The sequence below is a fragment of the Gallus gallus genome, chromosome 4 (genome assembly GCF_016699485.2).
Source record: "Gallus gallus isolate bGalGal1 chromosome 4, bGalGal1.mat.broiler.GRCg7b, whole genome shotgun sequence".
Lineage (NCBI taxonomy): Eukaryota > Metazoa > Chordata > Aves > Galliformes > Phasianidae > Gallus > Gallus gallus.
This window is the reverse complement of record NC_052535.1, coordinates 77,829,956-77,852,600: the sequence shown is the minus strand read 5'-3', so window position 1 is coordinate 77,852,600 and position 22,645 is coordinate 77,829,956. Positions and strand designations below refer to the sequence as shown.

At 39.5% G+C, this 22,645-nt stretch overlaps 1 protein-coding gene across 2 annotated transcripts; it reads right to left on the bottom strand.

Moving 5' to 3' along the window:
* Window positions 1–699: 699 nt before the first annotated feature.
* Window positions 700–20,544, bottom strand: WDR1 (WD repeat domain 1). 2 transcript variants are annotated; one of them, NM_001004402.2, is made up of 15 exons: window positions 20,392–20,544; window positions 20,054–20,175; window positions 16,193–16,283; window positions 12,756–12,903; window positions 11,330–11,510; window positions 9,433–9,510; window positions 8,623–8,703; window positions 8,274–8,507; window positions 7,403–7,490; window positions 6,054–6,210; window positions 5,279–5,366; window positions 4,305–4,415; window positions 3,665–3,838; window positions 2,414–2,558; window positions 700–2,095 (listed from the first exon to the last, which is right to left on the bottom strand). In NM_001004402.2, the coding sequence occupies exons 1-15, from the start codon at window positions 20,411–20,413 to the stop codon at window positions 1,986–1,988; spliced, it is 1,830 nt and encodes a 609-aa protein (NP_001004402.2). In that variant the 5' UTR covers window positions 20,414–20,544; the 3' UTR covers window positions 700–1,985. The 2 variants fall into 2 exon arrangements, with proteins under 2 accessions (NP_001004402.2, XP_040554977.1); XM_040699043.2 differs by lacking the exon at window positions 20,392–20,544 and having other exon boundaries at window positions 11,330–11,523; window positions 20,054–20,157.
* Window positions 20,545–22,645: the final 2,101 nt, after the last annotated feature.

The window sequence follows — 22,645 nt, the reverse complement described above, 5'->3', positions numbered from 1 at the left end:
TAAGGATTTAGAAACTCAAATCACGTGCCAACAAGCAAATCCAATGGAAGCTGAAGCAGAAGCAACCACCCCCTTAGGGCAAGCATCCAAGCACAAATCATAACGCAGGGTTTCAAGTTCAACAGGCATTCAGCATGGGCAGTAATACAATTTATGACTACAAAGTCTTCCAGGAATGAGAAAACACCACATCCTACACACCATTTTGTAGACATTTTGTACAGCCTCTCACATACAGGACGAGAACATAACTGAAGTGGTAGGGGACTTGAGGAAACTGTCTCATTAAGAAAAAAATCCCCACAAAAAAAAAAAAAAACAACCAAACACAAGAACCCTAAACACCCCACAACCATTTCACTAGCAGAATCATTCCTTACAAAAACAAAACAGATTTGCCACTGAAATCTGTAGTTTGCCCATAAACACCTACATAACTTTGCTTTCAACATTACCTGTATGACAGGGATTGAACAACTGAAGGAATCCACTGAACAGATTCAGTAGCAATGCTTTCAGGTGAGATTTGGGGAACAATGGATGAAGCACACAAGGAACAGCACAATAAGCAATAGCAGAGCAATACAGCGGCTTGACAGAAATTCTTTGGATCTTAAATCAGTTCCTTTTGAAAGTTGTTTCGCTACAACATTTTTGATAGTCGATTTTTTTTCAGCAATTGAGCAATGGTCCACAGTATAAGCAGCAGCAAAAGTGTTTTATTTGCTGTATAATTAGTGTCATTAGAAATATGATTGTTAAGAAAAACAACACAAATCCACACAGAAAGGAAAGCTTAATAAAAAAACAAACACAACTGGAGGGGCGGTGGCAATGAAGACTTAAGCAGAGAAAAGTTTTTTGTTTAAAGAAAAAGCAACAAAAAACCCACCCAAGTCTTTCAAGGTTTTCTGGACACCACCACCAACTTTTGGCCATCAGAGATGGTAACAAGTTTTCCTACTGCTTTGCACCAGTGTCCTTCTCCAACCTGATTGGACTTTTTCAAATCACTTAAATGTGTTGTAGCCCGTAGATTAAGAACACAAGAGCATGATCTCTATGTATTAGGTAATGGCTTACATGCAACTGTTCTGTACATGCAGACGCACAGACCTTACTCAGCAAATGCTATCTCCTCAAAAAGCACTTCAAGTCATAATAATGCTTCACTTAGTTTAATTCCTGTACTTTCAAAAAGATGGTAGAAGTACTGCATTTTTAAAACAATAACATGCTTCTCCTCCTTCAAACAGAAAATATCTTTAATATTTGAAACAATTATTTTTTTCTGACATTGAAATGACCAGACATTCTTAATCCATGAGAGTAACAGATGTGTTTCTGAAGCAAGAAACTGCCACAACAATTATTCGTAAACATTATACCCACAACAGTAAGTACATCAAAACCCCACACTTCCGTCCTAAAATAAATCAAAAAGCTTTGACATGAAATACATAAAAAGTTTATTATGTATGTACCCCATTTTGTTATCTGGAGGAAAAATCTGAGGCAACAGTTTGGTGCAGTACAGAGAAGCAAAGCAATATACAGTAGCTGCACACAGCTTGATTGGTTTCAGGATCACAACTAAATATTCTTACTATGACCGTTAGTACAGAAATGTTCTGTAATTAGAAAAAATGAGAAGTATTACTCTCATGCTGTACAGTCTCATGTTTCTTGGTTAGAAAAGAACAAGTGATTGAGTTTGAATCTTTCACGCCAACTTGCTAGGCTGTTGCCTCTGGAATGTTCAGCACAAAGGTTAAGCTCCAGACATAATTTAAGTGCTTTTCATGTGCAAACTGTTACTGGCTAAAGCTTTCAAAGTACATTTAATTACAGATATGAACACCCTGTAAAGATATGAGGATATGATAGCAGACCCAGAGGCCAATACAGATTCTTTAAGAGAAATACTATGTTCAGCTGCAGTAGTTCTAGTCCCTGATTAGGTCCTTCCAAAGAAACTGCACATTTCAATTGTAGGAAATAGACCATTCTTTGACAGAAGCATCATGGGATGTTGTTACCAGAGTATGTTCATCCAACCATGCCAAGCCGCTTACATGATGTAGTCTGTGAGCATCTGTAAGGCAGTGCAAAATATCAGAAAATAATTAGGAAGGTGAGGTTGGCAAAGTTTCAGCACTATTCCAAAAGTGATTTTCATCTGCATTCAATACTAGCACTGTATTTTATAAGTGACTACGTAATAAAAGAATGTAACAGAACATATATCTGGCTGTTTTAGCTAAATAAAAGGGATTAACATGAAAGCTAAGTTAGTTTGGGAACATATACAGTAACATCTCTGCTTCCAGTCTTAGTTTTTGTAAAGAAGCACTGTATCAGATTGTAAGACAGACTAGCAACTTCAATAAAGAAGATTTTGAAGCCAACATACCTGGTATCTTGATTCTGGTCTCAGGATCACTTACAGTCCAAACATATACCATCATATCCATGCCTCCAGAAGCAAAGTGTTCATTGTCTGGTGACCAGGCAATACAAACAACTTTTGCATGATGTCCATAAAAAACATTATGTTCCTGTTTTAAAGTAATTAATGATACAGTATTATTGGTTTAAGCCACTTCAGAAATCTACCAGCTTTTAATACACAGAGTCACAAAATAAACAATAACTTTAATGTGTATCGGAGGTATAAATGGATGTCCTAAATCAAGTACTGACTTCACTTTATGCCATTTACTTAAACCCTAATCAGGTAAATAAAATCCAGTTCCTAGATGACACAAAGACTCTATTACATGTAGATCTTCAAAGTGAACATACAGCAAGTCACTTCTTGTTTAAACAGCTTTAAAATAACTTCACACTTTTCAAAAGCATAGTTCTTTTCATTTTTATTTAGAAAATGAAATATTCTTCTGGAATCCTGCTTTTTTTTTTTTACTGTACAGTTTCAGTAAAAGCTTATGACTTTAAAGGCTGATTAACAAATTGGCTGCTCATATGAAAAGCAGAAGTTGGCCCCTACTTGGCTCTTGGTTAAAGGACAGTAGACTGAAGAATGGGGCAAGGTTCCCTGCTTTTACTGTATCTCTTTTAATTGCTTAGTCCTTACCAGAGAGCTGTTTGCTACAGCCAGCAAAATTACACTGCCAAGTCTGCTGTATTTACTTCACTCAGTTGTATCATACACTACAGAATTCTTATCAAACTGAGCCTGCGTTTGTCTCCATTTTATAAAAATGCACACATTCTCTAACTGACAGGCATGTAATTTGTTTACTTATATTTTAAAAAACTTCATGCTACTGATCCAACTGATCCAAATAAGGAACCTGTATATTCTGTAATATTTTGTACTTACTCTATCCTGTGGAAACCTGATCCTTTCCCTCACCCCATTTATCTAAATGTTTTATATTAGACTGAATTTGAGCATTTTTCTGGTAGTCAATCTATGCTGTACATTTCCTTCATCTATTTTTACAGTCAGGAGGCTTAACATAAGCTATGGTGAAAAGCAACACTGTCCCAAGATGTCATGCAAACAGTCACAGAAACAAACACACAAATTATTTAGCAATTAAAGCCCTTCAGCCACATATTCTGCCACAACAGATTTAGACATGAGATGCCAGTTAATTTTTATAAACAAATAAAAACCTGATGCAGCATTTCTTACCGCATAGCCATCAGGGACACTGAAGACAGTGACAACTTTGTTTGCATCACAAACTGCAAGAAAGGCACCATCGTGAGAATATGCCAGGTCAGTAACAGGACCTTTAGCTTCCAAAGTCTTATCATCACTTTTCAAAGAGGTTCCTTGGATTGAATACAAACGGACATTCCCATCCTGCAAGATAAAAGTAACAGGGGAGGTACAGAAAAATATAAAAATCATTGTACAGTAGAAACAGGAAGGCTCACCGAGCTTCTGGAACGTTTTCATCAGTTCCATCTGGTACTGCTTACATTGAGAAGTACTGAGAAATAGTCTAAAGAACCTGCCATTTATACCGGCAACACTTCACTAAGCCTAGGATACAGTAATGAAGATTTGTCTACTTGAAGTTTACACTGGGTAAAAACAACTTAAAGACAGTGAACAGAAGAGAAAAAATATGAAAACGTTGGTCACAGTGGTGGGAGAACCACGGGAGCAAAAGCCTAGGAATACCAATTATTCATAGGTTACTTACTACAATACTGCTCCTGTTAGTGCTGCCATCTACTTCTCAATAGAACAGACCTACTATTGTTAAATGCTTCTGTTACTAGTGCAAGTGTTCAAAGTACAGTTTTAAGAAGCACAACCTTACCGTTCCTCCCACTGCTACTGAACCTCCTCCAGGGTGAACAGCCACAGCTTCTGGCTCATAGCCAAGGTCATCAATTGCAAAACATTTTTTCTTATCTTTCATCAAGACAATCTGCAAATAGAAAACCAGAAACTCAGCTCCTTCTTCCACAAGCCTAATACACAGCTATGACTAAGTCATGCTGCTTAGTCACCAGATCCACTCTGATTGCTCAGAAGCTTACTATGCCTTGATCCTAAGGGAACTCCTGAGAAGGGAACATCTCCTTTAAAAAAAAGGAAAGGAAAATATGCCTATGCATGGTGACTAACTAATCTGCTGTACTGGAGTACAGAAGTGCTCTACATTAGGGAGCACAGGGCATGCTCTACTGCATTCAGCTTTACCTCATTTGGTCAGAATATGAAAGAAACAAGAAAGAGCAGTAATTTTAGCAATACTTCCTGCCTAGTTCACTGTTAAAGGAGGGGATGCAGGATCAAATTAGCAGCAAGTTAATAGTGTAATCTAGTTCTACACAAGTCACACCAAAAGTAATGCTTACATATTCCCAAGGAAACTATAACAGATACACAGTAACACTATCTGATAGAGCAAATTCTCAGCTACAAAATACTATTTTTCAATATAGTCACCACCACCAGCTACACATGTTCATCATCAATAAGCCTGCACGCTGCTCTTGTCAAAATCTGGATGGTGGTCCAGAATGTGGCTTGTCTTTCACACTGCTGAAATGTACCACCCACCATGTGCATCACTGCGCTGACAATCCACTGTTTGGCTTCCTTCAGCATTCAGCAAGCATCAACAAATGTCAATGGGTGCCATTTTTCCAAATAGAGGAATTCAATGACACACCTTTGTTTCATGCACACTTCCATGTCAGACACCATTTTGTCAGACTGTCCCTCTGTCACATACCAGCAGAATTTAACAGAATATTAATACTAATATTAAAAATTAATACTTACTTGTCCAATGCATAAAACTACAGTATAGCCACCAGGACCCACAGCTAAACATTTTGGTTGAACATCCATTTTCACAGCATCCTGGCCACTAGAGGAAAGCGTGGTACAGTGGAGAAGCAGAAATACGAAAGAAAAAAAATATGTATTTCTTACTTATTATTTAAAATCAATTACTTAAGTAATCACCAACTAATGAACCTCAAGGACATGCATGCCTTTTTCTTAATCTACAAGGTTCCCTTCTGTTTACTCTTTAGAACATCAGTATCTCTTATCAGGAAGTAGGCCTTCTAAGTGAAAGTCAGTGCTGCTGCTTTAGAGTCTAGCTTTCAGATTTAACTAAGTCATCTTAATAGGTTTTTGTAGAAGTATTTTCTTTTTTTTTTTGCTTCAAGTTTGTTTGTTTTTTTTTTTAAACGAAGAAATAGTCATGTTCCACTCCTCCTAACCAGAATGTTTATTGACAACATTCCTGTGTATTAATGAACTAGAGAGAAACTGACACCTTTCCCACCATTCCGACTAAGCTACCTGATACATGACCGATATCTATCTAACCTGTGCAAGGGATGAGACAGTGAGAAAAGTCTGCAAGGCATTTCTCTTTGTCAGAGGAAAAAAAGCAAGGTTGGTACAGCAATCATTTCTACAGTTTCCACGGTAACTTGAACCTGAGTAAGTTGTAGCATAACATTATTTACCATTTAAATCAACAAAATCTGCTATAAAATAGGAAGGCTGTAATAATATAACGAAAGGCAACAGCTCAACTAACCTGTAGTCCCTCTTGCTAAGGTTGGTATAGCGCACAGTGTCATCCATACTGCAGGTGACAAGCTGATCCATTTCATCCACTGCCATTCTAGAAACCTGGTTTGTATGGCCTTTCCCAGAAAAGCCGTCGTTCTCTCCAGTGTCAGAATCCCAATAATGTACACAGCAGAATTAAGGAACATTTGAAGATGTCGTTCCACTCAGATATAGAACCATATCTGACTTTAAAAATATTTTACATAATCACAGTAACTGAGGTTGGAAGGAACCTCTGGAGATTTAGTTGAAATCCTTACTCAGCACATTGCCCCTTTAATTTAGTTTTGAGCATCTCCAACAATGAACACTCCACGCTCTCTGGCAACTCCGCATTTGTGTTTTAAGCCTCTTACCCTCTCACTGTTAAATGAAATTCTGATGCTCTGTAATGAGCTAGATGACCTGCTACAAACAGTAAACACTGGAACAACTAGAATTAGGTCTGAGAATACAATACTTCCCAGAAGAATTCAAAGTCCTGCAGCATTGGCTTTCCCCTCATGAGAAACATTAATGCCAGTCTGAACCATCACCAGAGTAATACAGAGCTTTGCTGACAAGTAGTCCTCTGTTTTTACTTCTGCCAGTGTGAAACCATTTTGATGCATCATGGAAAGCAGGATGAAGGTCTGCAGTTTTATTTATAAGCTTCAGAATGTTGAACAGTATTTTAGCTAAACACATCACAGCCTCATCCATAATCAATGCCCTTCAGGAACCAATCCGTACTTCCAATATTTTGCTTTATAAACCAACAGAACAGAAACTGAATCTTAAGAGTTCTTGACTAATGAGAAAGCCTGGTAGCGTTTCAAATGCCAAAGAGAATTGGTACATCACAGACAAAAAGTAGTGTAAGTTGTTCTCCCTCCCTAAGACAAATGCTTGTTATTGGGTCAAAGGGATCAACAGGAATTTATCTTCCTTGTCCTGAATATCTAAGAAACCTCAACAGATTACTTTCGGCACATGCTAAAAATATACCTTTTGTTGTCTATAACAGCAAGCAGCAGCAATACATATTTAGCATGTATAATGAAGCATAGAAATTAGACTCTAATTTTTCCACATATATTTACCTGTTCCTACATCCTCAGTGATAACTGGAAACGAAGACATAGCATGTATTTAGCAGGCAAGTTTAAAGACAAACATTAAAACAGGACAGTTAATGTTTTATGTCTATTGAAGAAATCTGTTCAACTTGTGTTCAATAATTTTTTGTTTTTGGCAAACCTTTTTTCCCCCTCCTGATACGTTCCCTCAGACTTCAAGACCAGAACAAGTATCACTTTATCACTGAAAGGATATTAATATGACCATCATTACTGCCAGAATAAATATAGGACTTTCCACCATTTTTATGCACTGTGAGACACTGAATTGATTTACTATGACCCTGTGAATAGGACACAAAAAATAATTATTGATGAGCAATTTTTCATTTTAACATTTATAACCACTGAATCTATTTGAGAAGAATTACAAGTTATTTAGAAAGTAACAATTTTATTCATAAGCATTCAAAGTCATCCAGAATACAAATCACTAATTAACGATGAAGTTGTTTTACTGCTGCAGTATTGCTCTTTCCATATACTACCCTTTAAGGAGTAAGTAGTTACTGTGAATATCCCTATTATGTAGCCTGCTGGGCCAGAATACTTCCACAGCCCTTTGATATACAAAGTTTACTTTTCAGGCAATTGATGCTTCAGAACAAGAACTACATCAACAATATTAGGAATCTAGGACACCTGTTTCTAGTTCATGCAAAAACGTATGTTCCCGTGAGAATGCTGTGTCAGCAAACTCTTTAATTCCTAAAATTAAAGCTTACTTAGCAACCCCAGACACCTTGTTCACGGTCAGTGGATGAACGAGATAATGGTGGTAGTTTTCTACCTATTCTGTATTTCTTGCATCCAAAGAATGCTAAAAACTACTGCGAAACAAATACGATAACCAACTGAAACAAAAAATTAGGCTGAATTTGCACAGTATCACTGCAAGTAATATTAACTTTTTGATTTATGCGACTTGCAGTAAGTTGCACATAAACTGCCTGTTTGGCAATGCTAATTTAACAAAGCCATCTTTCAGCAGTTACCAATCCATCTAGACAACTTTGCCAAGTCATTTATTATGGAAAATCTGGTGCAACAATATAAGTTTCACTTACCTTTATGACACGTAAAGGTTTATCTGGATTGTTTTTGTCCAAATAATTAATATAGCCAGAAAGAGAAAGAGACAGTAAATGGTCTTTCTGCCACAAGCAACCCAGCTGCTGATCCAACACATTTGATCCCATGTTGAAAGTACTGACAATAGAATTAGCACCAACATCCCAAATTTTAGCAGTTTTATCTCCAGAAGCAGAAAGCAACTGGCTGCTATCAGGGCTCCAACTAATCTGTAAAAACAAATGCCACAAGATAGTAAGTGCATTTATTATTGCAAGACTTCACAGCCCATGAACTCTGTAATGTAATACCACGGATCGTTTGTACAAATGAGGCGATACTTACAGCATAAATACCTCCATCATGAGCTTTGCCTCCGCCAAGAGCACATACTTTCTCCCCAGTCTTCCCATCGTAGATAAAAATCTTAAAAGAGCACACAAACAAATCACTCAGCAGTAGCAGGAGAAAAATATCGAAGAGCTAAAACACTATTACTCAAATTGCACATGTTCTTTTGCTATGAAGTACACTCACGTCCATTCAAAAATGTGTTGTCTAGCTTACAAGTATTCCTGCATTTAATATTAAATACTAAACAAGCTAAGTAATAATTCTAAATAAGCACAGTAAAACACTGTTTATGTTGGATCCTAACACTTGAAACTGTGAGGAGCATAACATTTTTTACTCCTGATGTGGTAGCAGCTGCTTAACATTGCAGCCATGGGAGTGTGCTTACATGGGAATTCTACTGCACAGGAGGAGCTCCCCACGGCATATGTTGCTAAACCTGCCCTTACCAGCAGGGAGTCCACATGGAGTTGGGATGCTATCTGCGAGTTCATTATTTCAGACAGACTTTTTAGGATCATAACAAGATCATACATATTGCAAAAATCTGATATACACCTGCCAAAGTAATCTATAAGAAGTAATAGCTAGGAAGACAGAACAGAGGAAAAAGCTGAGTAGAATAATTTAACTGACATCTGCTGTTACAGCTTTATAGGGAGACACTGAAAGTCTACTTTGGTCATTTCTCAGAATAAAACAAGTGCAACATGGATGTTCCAAGACTAATTCTATTCCTAATATGGACAAAAAATCTTCTCATCTTAAAATCAATACAAGAAGTTGCTTTTTTTATTTTACCTGGCCATCTGCACTAGCTGTTGCAAACCTGTTCCCATCAGGAGAAAATCTCACACAGTTCACAAACCGTGTATGGTCCTGTAGAAAAGACAACCATCAGTACAAAAGAACAGATCTATTTATATACACAGTAATCCAGTAACAACGAAGTTCTTTTTGGTCAAGCTATTAACTAACTGCATAGCAGACGTCTGCTGCAAAGTATATAGCTTCTCTATATAAAGAGAACTGTCTGCATCAAAAGCAGTCTAGGGAAGAAATTGTGGGATTGGTACTGATGTAGTTAAACCAACTCAACGCAAAACCAGGTGAATGAGTACCACTGTATCAGGAATAAGCAGGAAAAAAAATAAACAATCAAACCCTCAGCCTAGATGAAATCACAGGATTCTTTTCCTCTAGTTAATCAATTCTTCTGCAACATTCTGTAGGTTTTCATTTACTTCATTGTGCAAGTAGGTTTCACAAACAGGAAGCATGAAATGAAATGCTTCCTCTTTAAAATCAGAAAAAATCCAAAACAAGGCAACAGCAATGAAGAATAAATTATTAATTCCAATTCTAGAGCACAGTCGTGCTAGTTCTGTGAAGTAACCAGGCAAGACTGATGTATGCTCCACAAATAGACTATTTACAAATAGGAGACTATTCAAATGATGTTAACTAGAAAGCACATGTTAAACAGGAAAGCACCACAATGAGGCCAAAGCTCCCATACAGATTTGGGAGACTATTTTTAGTACTACAAAAGGCAGGTTCTAACCTACTTTCTTTGATTAAATATAGATTTTCTTTCCTGATAACTCACTCTCTAATCTGAACCACCTAGCAGCCTGAACTTGAATCCCATGCAGCAACTCAAATATCACTTTAAAAGGAAGGCCATGTACCAGTTTGAGCAGCACTGGTAAGCGATTCAGACTTCACAGTTCCAAAAGAACCAGCTTAGCAAAATGTAAGTATCAACTTAGGTTCAGAAATAAATTAGGCAACTGCATCACTTCATTGGATTGCAGAGCTCAAAACAATTCCTTTTCTAGAATTGGAATCCTTACTCAAGTCAAAATACAAAGTTTACTAAAGGCATATACTTACCAAATTAAAAGCCCTACTACAGTAGTCTATAAAAAGAAAAAAAGAACTACTAAACATTTTGAATTTTTACTAATCCAATTAAATCCAGTATCTTTGCAATAGGTTTGTTTGTGGGGTTTTCTTTTTTTCAGGTTCTGTGGCATCAGAAAAAGAAACAGAAGTTGCTTTTGGCTTCAAGCAGTGATGGATTTTTTTAAGTGTGGCAGTCCCACACATGGTTTCATTTACGTACAAGATTTTAATTAACACAATTAAAAAAGAAAAACAAAATAAGCAAGTACAGAAAACTGACCACAGAAATTATATATCCAACTCTTAATGTAGATAGCAGTTATATTTTAAGCCACCTCCCCTCACCATTTCAAAGCTGCATTAGGATTTCAGGTTCATGCAATCTTCAGGAGATCGTAACATTCTACTCACACAACCACAACTCATAAACAAAGCACCTTGAAGCATATTCAGAAACACTATGTGCACCTACATCAAGTAGCAGAGCTCAGCTAGTATCACTAAAGCTGATGAAAACATCTGTTACTTATGTTACAGAAAAGAAAGTAAAGTTAAAATCCATATGAAATGGTTAAGAAGAAAACCTGGAACAATGATTTATTTTAGTTTTGTCAGATTGAATCAAGCCTTCAGTCAATAACTTAAACACGGGCTCAAGACAGAGACTTGATACCAGCTATGGCTCAAAAGAGGAAATTGAGAACTTGTTTTTAACAGTTCAAGCTTGTTGGAAAGCTTTCAGTCAACTTGGTGGACAGTTTAACAGAGTCACAACTAAGCTTAAACTCACACTTAGTGTAAACTTGAACTTGAATGGAGGTCCCTCAAAGAAAGCAGCACAGTTGTCATCACTGCCAGTTGCTAGACGATAAGGTCTTGTTTGTTTTATGTCCACGCTGTTGATCACTTTGTTGTGCCCAGTGATTTCACCAACAGAAGAACCACTATCCCACAGGAATACTGCTCCAAATCTAGACAAAGAAACTTATAATTTTATGACATAACATATAAAAACATAAAAGTTACATGTAGATTAACTCTTCGATCATCTACAAAGAGCAGATTAAGTGCACTCAGAAGAAATTAGGTCATCTCATTAATCTCATGCAAGTACACTGTAGTTCCCTGGAGGAAATTTGAGATCTTGCTGGAGATGGAACCTAATCTTCATGTGAAGACATTGGTTGATCCAGAACAGAGAATCAGAAGATATTCTTCCGCGAGTTTGTTGGTTTGTGAAAGACAGCACGAAGCTTTTGCAACTGTCAAGTCACTACACAGAATATACAGGGCTAGAATAACACTGGATCAGTTTTCTGATTATTTAGTCTAGATTGAGAATCACTTTTACAGAACTATTTAAAAAGTATAAGGAATTATAACAGCATTTTTTTTGCCAGTTCTTACTTTAAATTACTTAAAATAGCAGTGTATGAAACAGTCCAGTTTCTTAAAGTAGAAAAGCCAACGTATCTACCAAGGGGCAGGTGGAACAGATGGAGGGACTGAGTGAGCGAATCTCTCTCTAGTATCAGGACACAGTATATGACAGTGTTAAGAAGCAGTGCAGGAAGTGAGGGAAAACAGGACCATGCTACATTTTAGGTAGGGCCTGTGAACTGCTTTACAGATCTGCCAGAAGACACACAAATTTGTCTGTCACAAACTCCATCCTGGTAACAGACACCTCATTTAATCAGTCAAGGACAACTGCATTGCAATTTTCTTTTAATTAGCATAACACTAAAAATATAGGAGTGCTGGTGAGGGAGAAAATTCTAACACATTTTTCTTATTTTTCACTCTTATTCAATCATATCTTCAATTTGAGAGGAGTGAAAGAGGGAGAAATCTTCTTGTGGCTTTCCCTTCCTACTTGATCTGAATTATACAAAGAAATCCCTCAGGAGTCATGTTGAACAGATATAACTTAACATATCATCACCAAAACAAGCAATACACACAGAATTTTAAACTGAGTGATTCTAACAGAACTGTATTTTCCAAGTATTCTACAGTTGTTAAATACTGCATATAGAATTTTGCTGCAGAACAGAACATCTGGAACAGCGAAAGTCATGGTTTCCTTCCCTCAAAGAAGGAAAAGTTGCCTACAAAGAACCTGCTTTGCTGGCATACAAAGGTTTACACTGTCACTATTATATACAAACATATAGAAATAAAGACACAAAGACACAAACAGAAGAATTACTTACTTTTCCCTTCCTTCTCCAACCACAGCAATTCTTTTGCTGTCTTCAGTCCAGGCAAGGTCCTTGATTTTTCCTGCAAACGGCTGATACTCATACTTCAGAAGGTGTTCCTTCTGTGTAGTATCCCAGATTCTCAGCTTTCCAGAGACATCTGCCATAATAAAGTAGAATGTAACTCCTGTTGTTCCAGCATGACACAGTCACATGACTCAGCAACCTCACAGGACACAAATTTTCAGCTAAACTGAACATTTGTACTAAGGATCAATCTCACCCTATTGTAACGATTACAAACAGCTTGATTTAGGAACACTGAAGTCTACATTTGTTACACTGAATTATGCTTTTAACCAGATATTAATGTTCAAAACATACAGCAATAAATACAACACAAGGAACGAACTTTTAAGAACACATAAAAAAGTCACACAGCAAGAGAAGGTAAGGATTTGCACGTTAAGTGCCCATTACTAAGAAAATTAGAATAAAAAATAAAACCTTTACCAACTACAGGATAGCTTACACATACTTCATTGAGATGTAAGCTATCTACAATAAAAAAGCAATCTGGTGGACAGAGGCTGACGTAGGAGAGGTAATTATGAATTTCAAGACAAGGACAGGCTGAGAGAGCAGGGGCTGTTGAGGAGAAGGCTGTGAGGTGACCTGAGAGCAGCCTTACAGTATCTAAAGGGGAGCTATGGGAAAGAAGGGGACAGTTTTTAGCAGGGTCTGTGGTGACAGACCAAGGGAAAATGGCTTCAAGCTCAGGGAGGGTAGATTTAGATTAGATATAAGGAGAAAATCTTTTACAGCGAGGGTAGTGAGGCTCTGGAGCGGGTTGCCAAGTGATGTGGTTGATGCCCCATCCCTGCAGACTTTCAAGGTGAGGCTGGATCAGGCCCTGGGCAACCTGATCTATCTGTGGTGTCCCTGTTCATTACAGGGGAGTTGGACTAGGTGGCCCTCAGAGGTCCCTTCTAACTCTAAGGATTCTATGATTCTACAATTCAGATTTCTTTTGCACCTTGAACCTTTAAAGTAAACCTGCTTTGCATGTAAATAAAAGGTACAAAGAGGTCTATGCCAATAAAACTTATTCATTTGCATATTTTTTCAATACAAAAGCACATACACACTTAAATGTGCAGTTATCCACATGAAGCATCTAGATTACAACAAAGGAATCCAACAGAACATCAAAAAGTGCTATTGATACAAGCAGCAAACAGACTAACGCTCTAAGATAATGTAACAAAAACTTCCTTGGTCCTTATTTCCTGTAAGTACCCTTGAACTCACTTCTGTTCAAGAGCAATTGCTATGGTGCATCACTGTACCTGCAACAAAACCCACACAGCACATCATGTGTGTAAAGAATCCTTTATAAAGGCCACTGTTAAAGAATAAGCTATGTGCTAAAGGCACATCTTTCACCACAGCATAGCTCCTTTGAATTCTGCTCAGCATTTATCAGTACATCATTATAGTTCAGCTTAGACATATAGCATCTCTGTATCTTTGGTACCTGACCATGGGATCATCTTCACTTATGCTAAGAGGACATACTCAGAATGCTTTATTTTAGATTCTACTACAATAAGTTGTTCCCTTTAAATTCAGACTTCAAAAATCTGATTGTTCCATCTACTAATAGAAAGGATATATAAAGCTCTAAATTTGTGGTATTTCCCATTACTACATCTCTGTTATGACTGTAACAGAGGAGAAATTACCATAAAACCCACAAAGCATATTGCCTAAAGTCTGTCTCATCATGAAGTATTAATGCAGACTGCATGGCTGATGTGAATTTATAGAGAAATGAATCTTACATGTTATACTTAGAAACAGCTTAAAGAGCCTGATACTATCTTCAGGATCCACGCTCAGCAATACCAAACTATTTATAATTGATATATGGAGGACGGTTTTTAAAGAAAATATTGCAGCCTAAGCTTGTTTACTAGAGTTAAGATAGGCAAGTGAAAAAAAGCCAACCAAATACTTCCCAGGAAGCAAGGAGCTTCCTGATGCTAATCACTAATGACAGACATCTTCTTGAACTAAGCTAGGTGTATATTAACTGCTCTTTAACTGGCGACCAAAAGTCTACAATGCCACAAGAATGAAACAGTCACTGAGTATGGCACAGATCTAGAGCACCAACTCTGTATAGCACAGAATGCAAAGTGGACTTTAAGGAGGTACTCAATTCGACATACAGTCCACACAAAAGACTGAGCCAAGAAAACGCTCACTTTGGTTCCTTTCAGACAAGGAGGAGAAAAAAGAACAAAAAAAATAAAACATAAGGCTATCCTAAGAGTGTTCTCAAAGCTTCCTCAGCATGCAGAAGAGATATACTCTAATACAGCTTTCAGATATGCAAGAAACCAAGGAAGAACTGAGATATTTTACACATTCGAAAACTGTTTTTCCCCCCTTATAGTGCAAAGAGAAATTTCCTTACTACTGACCACTACATGAGTCTGGACTCCCTATGGGAGCTCATATTCGTAGTGTTTTGTTTTCATCAATAGTAACTCATGCATTATCTAAAAGCAGAAATCTCTGCTGTACTTTGGACCATTACTTGCTTTTCAAGTGTCTCTAATTGACAATAGCAAGCAGATTTGAAGAATACATGAATTGAAGGTAATTCTTTTTTAATGATGTGCTACTACATGCTTCTTAATATTCTTCAACCGTGTAACAGTTCAGAAAGGGATCGATTATTTGAAGAAAGCTTCTATTAACACGGGTTTGTTTAGTTTCTGCAAATCAAAAACTGCAACTATTTCTGCTGATAATCCAGGAAATTCATGCTACCCATTCTCAGATACTGATTCATGTATATTACACAGAAACTGAGAATCAGCCTCTCTTCCGGCTAACTTACCAGTGAAAGTCTTTTTTAGTTCATGTTACAACTGTAAGAAAAATGATGCCAAGTCTTGCCAAGTTCTGTCAGGAAGAAAGGGGGAGGGAAAGGAAAGGAAGGGAGAATACACTCTTCTGGAATCCCTCCCCCATCCTTAAAGTATCAAAGTGTATTAACAACAACAACAACAAAAACAGCAGCTCTGTATTTCACAATTAACTTTTCATTCTGCTATGTGCACAAACATCATTCATTACATCAAGCTTTCCTTTCCCTCTTTAACACTAGACATCTTATGTTCTTAAGTTTGTCTCTGGCATTTAAATCAAAAAGACCAAGCATGTCACTGATCTTACTGCTCTATAAAGAAGTTTAATGAATGCCTACAGAAGTTCTTCCTTCCTCACTCAATTTCACTGAACCACATCACATTCACTATATACAGTCCGTATATAACTTTGAAGATGACACAACAGAGTAATTCATTAAGTTCTGTGTGAAGCACTTCAACAGCTCTGTCCATATAGCCTGTCCAGCACACATACTGATACTTTACCTCCAGACGCTATGTAGAATCCACTGGGAGCATACTTGGCAACTACAACCTGATGGGCATGCTCAGTATAGATGTCAGCAATTGCAGGATTCTAGTTAAAAGGGAAAAAAAAAGACAGTTACTACACAGTATTTTCTGGTTTTCACAGAGTAAAATCAGACATTTCATGATAAAATTCAGAACTTGTCCCTGTGCATCTTCCCTTACATGCTTCAGTTTGTCCTTTAAATCAAGATACTGTCTACAAATGAGAAGAAAACTGCAGGGCAGAGCATGGAAAATCGCTGTCTACGTAAAACAATGCTAACTTCCAATGGCTGCCATAATCTACTATTTCCTCTGACTGCCAACATTAGCTGTAACTTCCTCCTCTCTTCAGTACCTAATGAAAAGTAGAATGCTCTGCAAAGTAATAGGCCAAGCACTCCAAGCACTGGAGGCTTTTTTGCTTATTAAATAAGCTTAAACAGGTAAGGCAGTTTATCTAGGTAGACAACTAAATACAAGTTGTGCTTTGAAAAACACAACCAGAAGCTCTATTATAGTGAGTACGGACGTTAAACATATGGTTAACCATATTGCATGGCTACCACTCATCACTACGTACCTAGGATTACTCAGTAACCAATGAGGTGGGCAGACATTACTCATCCTTGACAACTGAAGCCTGGTTTCAAAGCTACTAGGCTAGTAGGGATGACTGTGTACTATCAACAGCTACACTGGAATTCTGAAAAGCACAGCCATTCTATCATGATTTTTCTCTCTTCAGCCTTAAATGTCTTCAGATGTTTCAAGCTGGATAATAAAATGGACTCAATGTTTCAGTTACACAAGTACACAAAAAAATTTAACAAGTGATAGTATCAAGACAAAATTCCTCTAGTACCTGCTCTGAAATTAACTTCATAAACAAAAAAGCCATTCTGGACACCTTCCAAATACACTGCCTATGCCACAAAACAATAAACCATTCCTTAGAATAATTTTTCTAGCAGTTATCAGATATCTTTCAGCTCCAGAAACCTTACTCCTATGGCTAAAACAGAAGAGCATTTTAGTTGCTATGATTAAAACAGAGTTATCCAATCAAACCAGAAAACCATCTGATGCTATGGCATGATTCAGCTGACCAATTAGGGAAAACCAAAGCACCTATTCTGTGCTAGAAAGCAGACATTCTCTTGCTTGCAGGAGTTCTTTCTGTTGCAGCAGTGTTACATCTCAGGAGGCAAAATATAGCTTACTCATGCAAGAAGCAGCTTCTCCATTACTGCTTTTACACTGCTTGACCACATTAGAGCCCTACTTCAGTCACAACTGCCTGTATCCATTTTGTGTACTATTGGATTTTATCCAAGCAAGACCAAATACTGTTTTCTCTGTGTTATACTGTACCATCTACAAGTCCAAGCAGCTCAAAAAACCTCACTGCTAGTAACAGTGTATACAATGGCTGCTGTTTTACAGCAGCAATCCTCAGGAAGCTAAGTGCATGAAACACTGGACTCAGACTAACTTCACCCTTGAAGTGAGTAGTAAAAAACAGTCTTCCAAATCTAAAATAAACAGATTCAGAATGCCAGGTAATTATTTAAATCCTGTTTATTTGATAAGAAAATTGCTTGTATAGGCAGAAGTAATCTAACTTGCATATCTCCATACCTCAATTCTAAAGAGATTTTAGGATAAGGTTGTTAGCCAGGACACATGCAGTACCAATTATCAGATTCAGTAAGAACAGAAAGCAGCTTATTTTCAGTGCTGAAATCAGACCCACGTATGAAAGTGAGCAGTTTAAGTTCCAAGCTTCAAAGTAGGCTTGAAGCCATGAAGACGATATAAAATATTTACTAAGTATGAAACCTCACAAATATCACCAGTCCTCCTGTCTCTCAGAGCAGCACCATCCCAGGACTTTTTCTTGTTAAAGAAACTCTCTAGCTCATGCTCAACCACTAACCCTGAAGGCTATATTCATCACTACTGATTAGCTCTTGATTTCGAGGAGAGCATTCACTGCATTTTAATGACCTGTTTTTTTTTTTTTTAATTAGAGCACAACTGTCCCATTGGAGAGCTGATGATGGAGGGATTACACATTAACTTCTTGGAGTTTTACCTGGTTGTTGCAAACTATTATATAGGCTTCCACAGTTCTCAGAGAAGACATAGCTCTCGACTAGCAGTGGACACATTTCCAAATTAGGTTACAAGCTGCAACACTCCCCCAATACAAAAGGCACAGCATAAGCTTTGCTTGGTTTTTGTGACATTGCTGTACAATACATTCTGCAGTTTGTAGAATGTCACCTGTCAATTATTAACAGTAGCAGACTCTTCCTCCTTGCTGGCTCAGGTAAATTTACACACCAGGATAAGTAACACCATAAAACTGAAAGGTTTATGACTTCCATTCTCAGCTTCCCTTGAGAGTTTAAACAACCTAAATTGGAACTCCCAGAGCCCCACCTCACTTTTGTGCTCGGACTTTGCCACATGCTCTATGCTCAAGCTCATGCTGGGACCAACATCTGCAGCAGGCAAATATTCAGTGAGCCAATTCAGAAAGTAGTTTTCTACCAGTTTAACCCCCAGAACAGAGTCAGATGAGCACTAATCACAGCACAAGGGAGGTGGCCACAACCCATAACTTGGCAAAAACTGTAACATAAGCAGAGTGGCTTTTCTGTTCTCTCATTGCATCATGCTTAACTGAGGCTTCTAGTTTCAGAGAACTGAACTTCCCTTGACAGCAAGAGTGAAACACTATTATTACAGGATAATGCTGAGTGCAAAGTTGGCTTTGTTTTTCAGCAAGTACATTTAAACAGATATCAAACAAGATGTTTGCAAAGAACTGTTTAGTAGCATTTCCGTGTTATGAAGTAGCAGTAAATTACAAATACAGAGAGAGTGATGAGATTAATCAGGAAAATAGCTCAAAAACCCACTTTGCAGAACGAAAAGCAACCAGAAACAAATGCCTATTTGTGATGGAGACCTAAACATTCCTAAGTGGGATCTGCCCTACAGCAGCACTCCGCACCACAGTCACATTTACAGTAAGGAAGGAAATCCATGGGTGAGTTAGATTTTTCCAAAGATTATCATTTACGTGAAGTAAGAACTTTTTAAAACCAACAGCTGAACAATAGCTATGTTATGCTTCCTCCATGCTTCTCGACTGGATGCCATCTTTGAAGAGATATTAAGGAACTCACCTAATGTTTCTCTGGTTACCACCAAAGATTAAAACCAAACAAATGCACCACACCACTGCGAAAGCATTATCTGGGGGTTCCAACGGTGAATGAATGAGAAAAGTCCCCTACGACCAGGGCTGAAAACAAGGTGTGCTGGCACTTAGCATAGAATCAAGTGCCTGACAACTGCTGTGATTCCTGGAACGTTAGGGAAAGAAGCAGCTGGGGACACATGAATTTGCAAGTATTCCCATGCTGCTCTTACAAGCCAAAGGCCCCAACGCAACAAATAAGGAAGTCTTCACTTATTAGGCAAACACATCTCCCAGCTCCTGATAGCCCTATTTCAGAAAACGCACAAGGCCAGGCAGAACTATCAGCCTCTCCTCTTCACACTCCATGCAAAGAGAGGGCGAGAGCTGCACGTTTCACTGCGACTCCTCAGGAATTTCTACAGCCGCTGCCCGCGGCTTCTGCCTGAGTCACACACCTTCCTGTGCCCCGCGCCGAGCGCTGCGCCGTGACCTCCAGAGCGGCTCCCCGCCGTGAGGGGAACACGGGGAGACGAGGGAAGGGGGGGGGGGGAGGGAAGGAGGGGCGTAACTTCGCGAGGGGGTACGCAAAGAGACAAAATAAATACATCGGGATACATTACATCGATGTTTCGGATGACGACACATTTCCCATTGGTATAGAGGAAATTGTTGCCTTTAGGATCACCTCCAATGATTTTGGACACGCCTCGTTCAACCTGCGGGAGGCTGGCGAACACTTTTTCTATGGGGAAAAAGGAAAAAAATAAATAATAAGGGAGGGAAAAATGGAGGAAAAAAAAAAGGCGTTTGAAGTCCCTGGGCTCCCAGCCGCCTCCCAGCGGCGCGGTCACTTGTTGCTGCCGGCGGGCGGCGAGCGGCCGCCGCCCCGCAGCGAGGCCGCAGCCGGAGCCCCGGCCGCCCACCCCGCCCTGCTCCCCTCCGCCTCGCTGGAGCTTACTGATCTCGTACGGCATCCTCATCCACAAGCTCGTGCCGCGGCGCTGCGAAGCGGACGCAGGCGGGCAGACGGCCGCCGCTGCGCTCTGCTCCCCGCCGCTTCAGCCCCACGGCGCCCAGCGGCACGAAGCAGGAAGCGCCCGCGCGGCCCGCCGCTCTCCCCTGCCTTTGACCATATATAGTCAACTCTGCTCGCGCCGCGCCGTGCCGCTCCCCGCCAGCCCGCACACCGCTCCCTCCCCCGGAAATGCCGTCGGCTCGGCCGGGCCCGGCGGGGCTGCGCTGGGGCGGCCGCAGGAGCCGGCCCCGCCCCGGCAGGGAGCTGCAGAGAGCTGCGGGAGAGCCGCAGCAAACACCACACGGCAGCTCGGGCCAGCCCCAAGGTGGGTGCCGCCGGACCGCCTGCGCATGTGCGGATTCTTCCCGTGCTGCCACGCATGCGCAGGAGCGGCCGTGAAGCCGCGGTTGCTATGGGGACAGCGGGAGGGCGGCGGGCAGCCGAGCTGTGAGGAGGGAGCGGGGAGTGCGAGGGGAGGTTATGGAGAGAGGGGCGTGTGAAGGAGCACTGAGGGGGGAGCTCTGTGTGTCGGTGCCTTCGGCCCTATCCTTTCCTCTTGTCGTGTGATTAGCAGCCACAGGCCTCTGCCTGCCAGCTCTTCATATCATATATTCATAAAGGTTGGAAAAGACCACAGAGATCATCTAGTCCAACCATCTGCCCATCTCAAAAAAGACATGTCACTCAGTGCCTCATCTGCACGCTCCTGAGCACCTCTAGGGACGGTGACTCCACTGCTCCCCGGGCAGCCTGTTCCAATGCCCACCCACCCTTCCTGAGGAGAAATCTCCAAATATCCAACCTGAACCTCCCCTGGCACAACTTAAGGCCTTTGCATCTTGTTTTATCTTGTCCTATACGCTACATGGGCCGCTGGCTGCATCCAGTGGGGTATGTGTCCCAGTAAGAGCTGCTGTTGGGAGGTTAGGTGTCAGCCTTCAGTTTTCAGGGGGCACAGCCTTCACTTTGCTTTGGAAGCCCCTATCTGGCAGACAGCGACAGTCAGTAGGAGTTACCTCCTGCAATAGGTCTTCTAGTTCTTGACTGCCACTTAAGGAGGTATAAGCAGCCCCTTCCTGTCTGCAGTCAGTTTTTCCTGAGGATCAGTCTTAACTTCATCCCTTTACATTTTATGGTTATGCTATAATTAATAGTATCTTGGGTGTTTCCCCACTGTTTTATGACATTTTATCCATGCAACTCCAGGTATTGCTTGGATGTCTTACAAACTGAAAGTCTTTCTCAGCATCAGAACAGATGGGTATGACAGTGTTTTACACAGCATGTGAATATACTATATATTAGCAATGGAACATTCTTGGTGTATTTTTGGCTTACTGAGGTGTGAGAAAGGCATGGGGAGCACTGTGGGATTTTCCTTTGGGAGCTAGGAGAACGAGGTAAAAAAAAAGAGAAAGGAATAAAGCTTTACATTCTAGAAATCAGACAGAATTGGCATTTCAGAACAGATGTATAGAGATTTTCACTCAAGACCAAACAGAAGTGTGCTGAAATTTTGCCCAGACCCTGGCCTCTATGCTTAAAGAACACTGAGGGCAGCACACAGCTATCTTGGGATTACTTTAAGAGATTTCTGTACTTTTTTTCTAGAATGACTGCCTAATAAAAATTACCCATATAAAAACAGATTTTTTTTTCTTCACATGCTCAAGTTTTTTTTCAGAAATAAATGAAGGTATGTGTATTTATTATATCAATATTTGATGATGAATACAGGGGATGCTGTAAGACATTTCTGTGTACCAAAGCTGTGTGAATCTTACGTACATGAGATAGATGTATTACAATCTTACATGCCCAAAACCATATTCACATTTTTTCAACTACATTCATTCACAAAAATATTTCTTCTCTGAAAGGATTGCCTTTGTAATTTCTTAAAGCAATGACTTCTCCTTATTCCCCAAGACTTTTAATATAAGTTTGGTAAGGACTTGAAATGATGCAGCTACTATATTATAGATCTCCTATTCTAAGCATTATAAATCATGGTCTAGGCGTGGTAGCAGCAGGTAGGTAGCGACTTGAGGAAAGTGTAAGGCCAGATTTTTGGAAGTTATTTTTCTTTTTTTAGATGTCTCTTCCTTAAGGGCCTGGAAATCAGCATCTGAAGTAGATTCATTAGATTCAGCAACGTGGTGTGCCTGGAGCTTCTATTTTTTCAGCTTGAATTAAA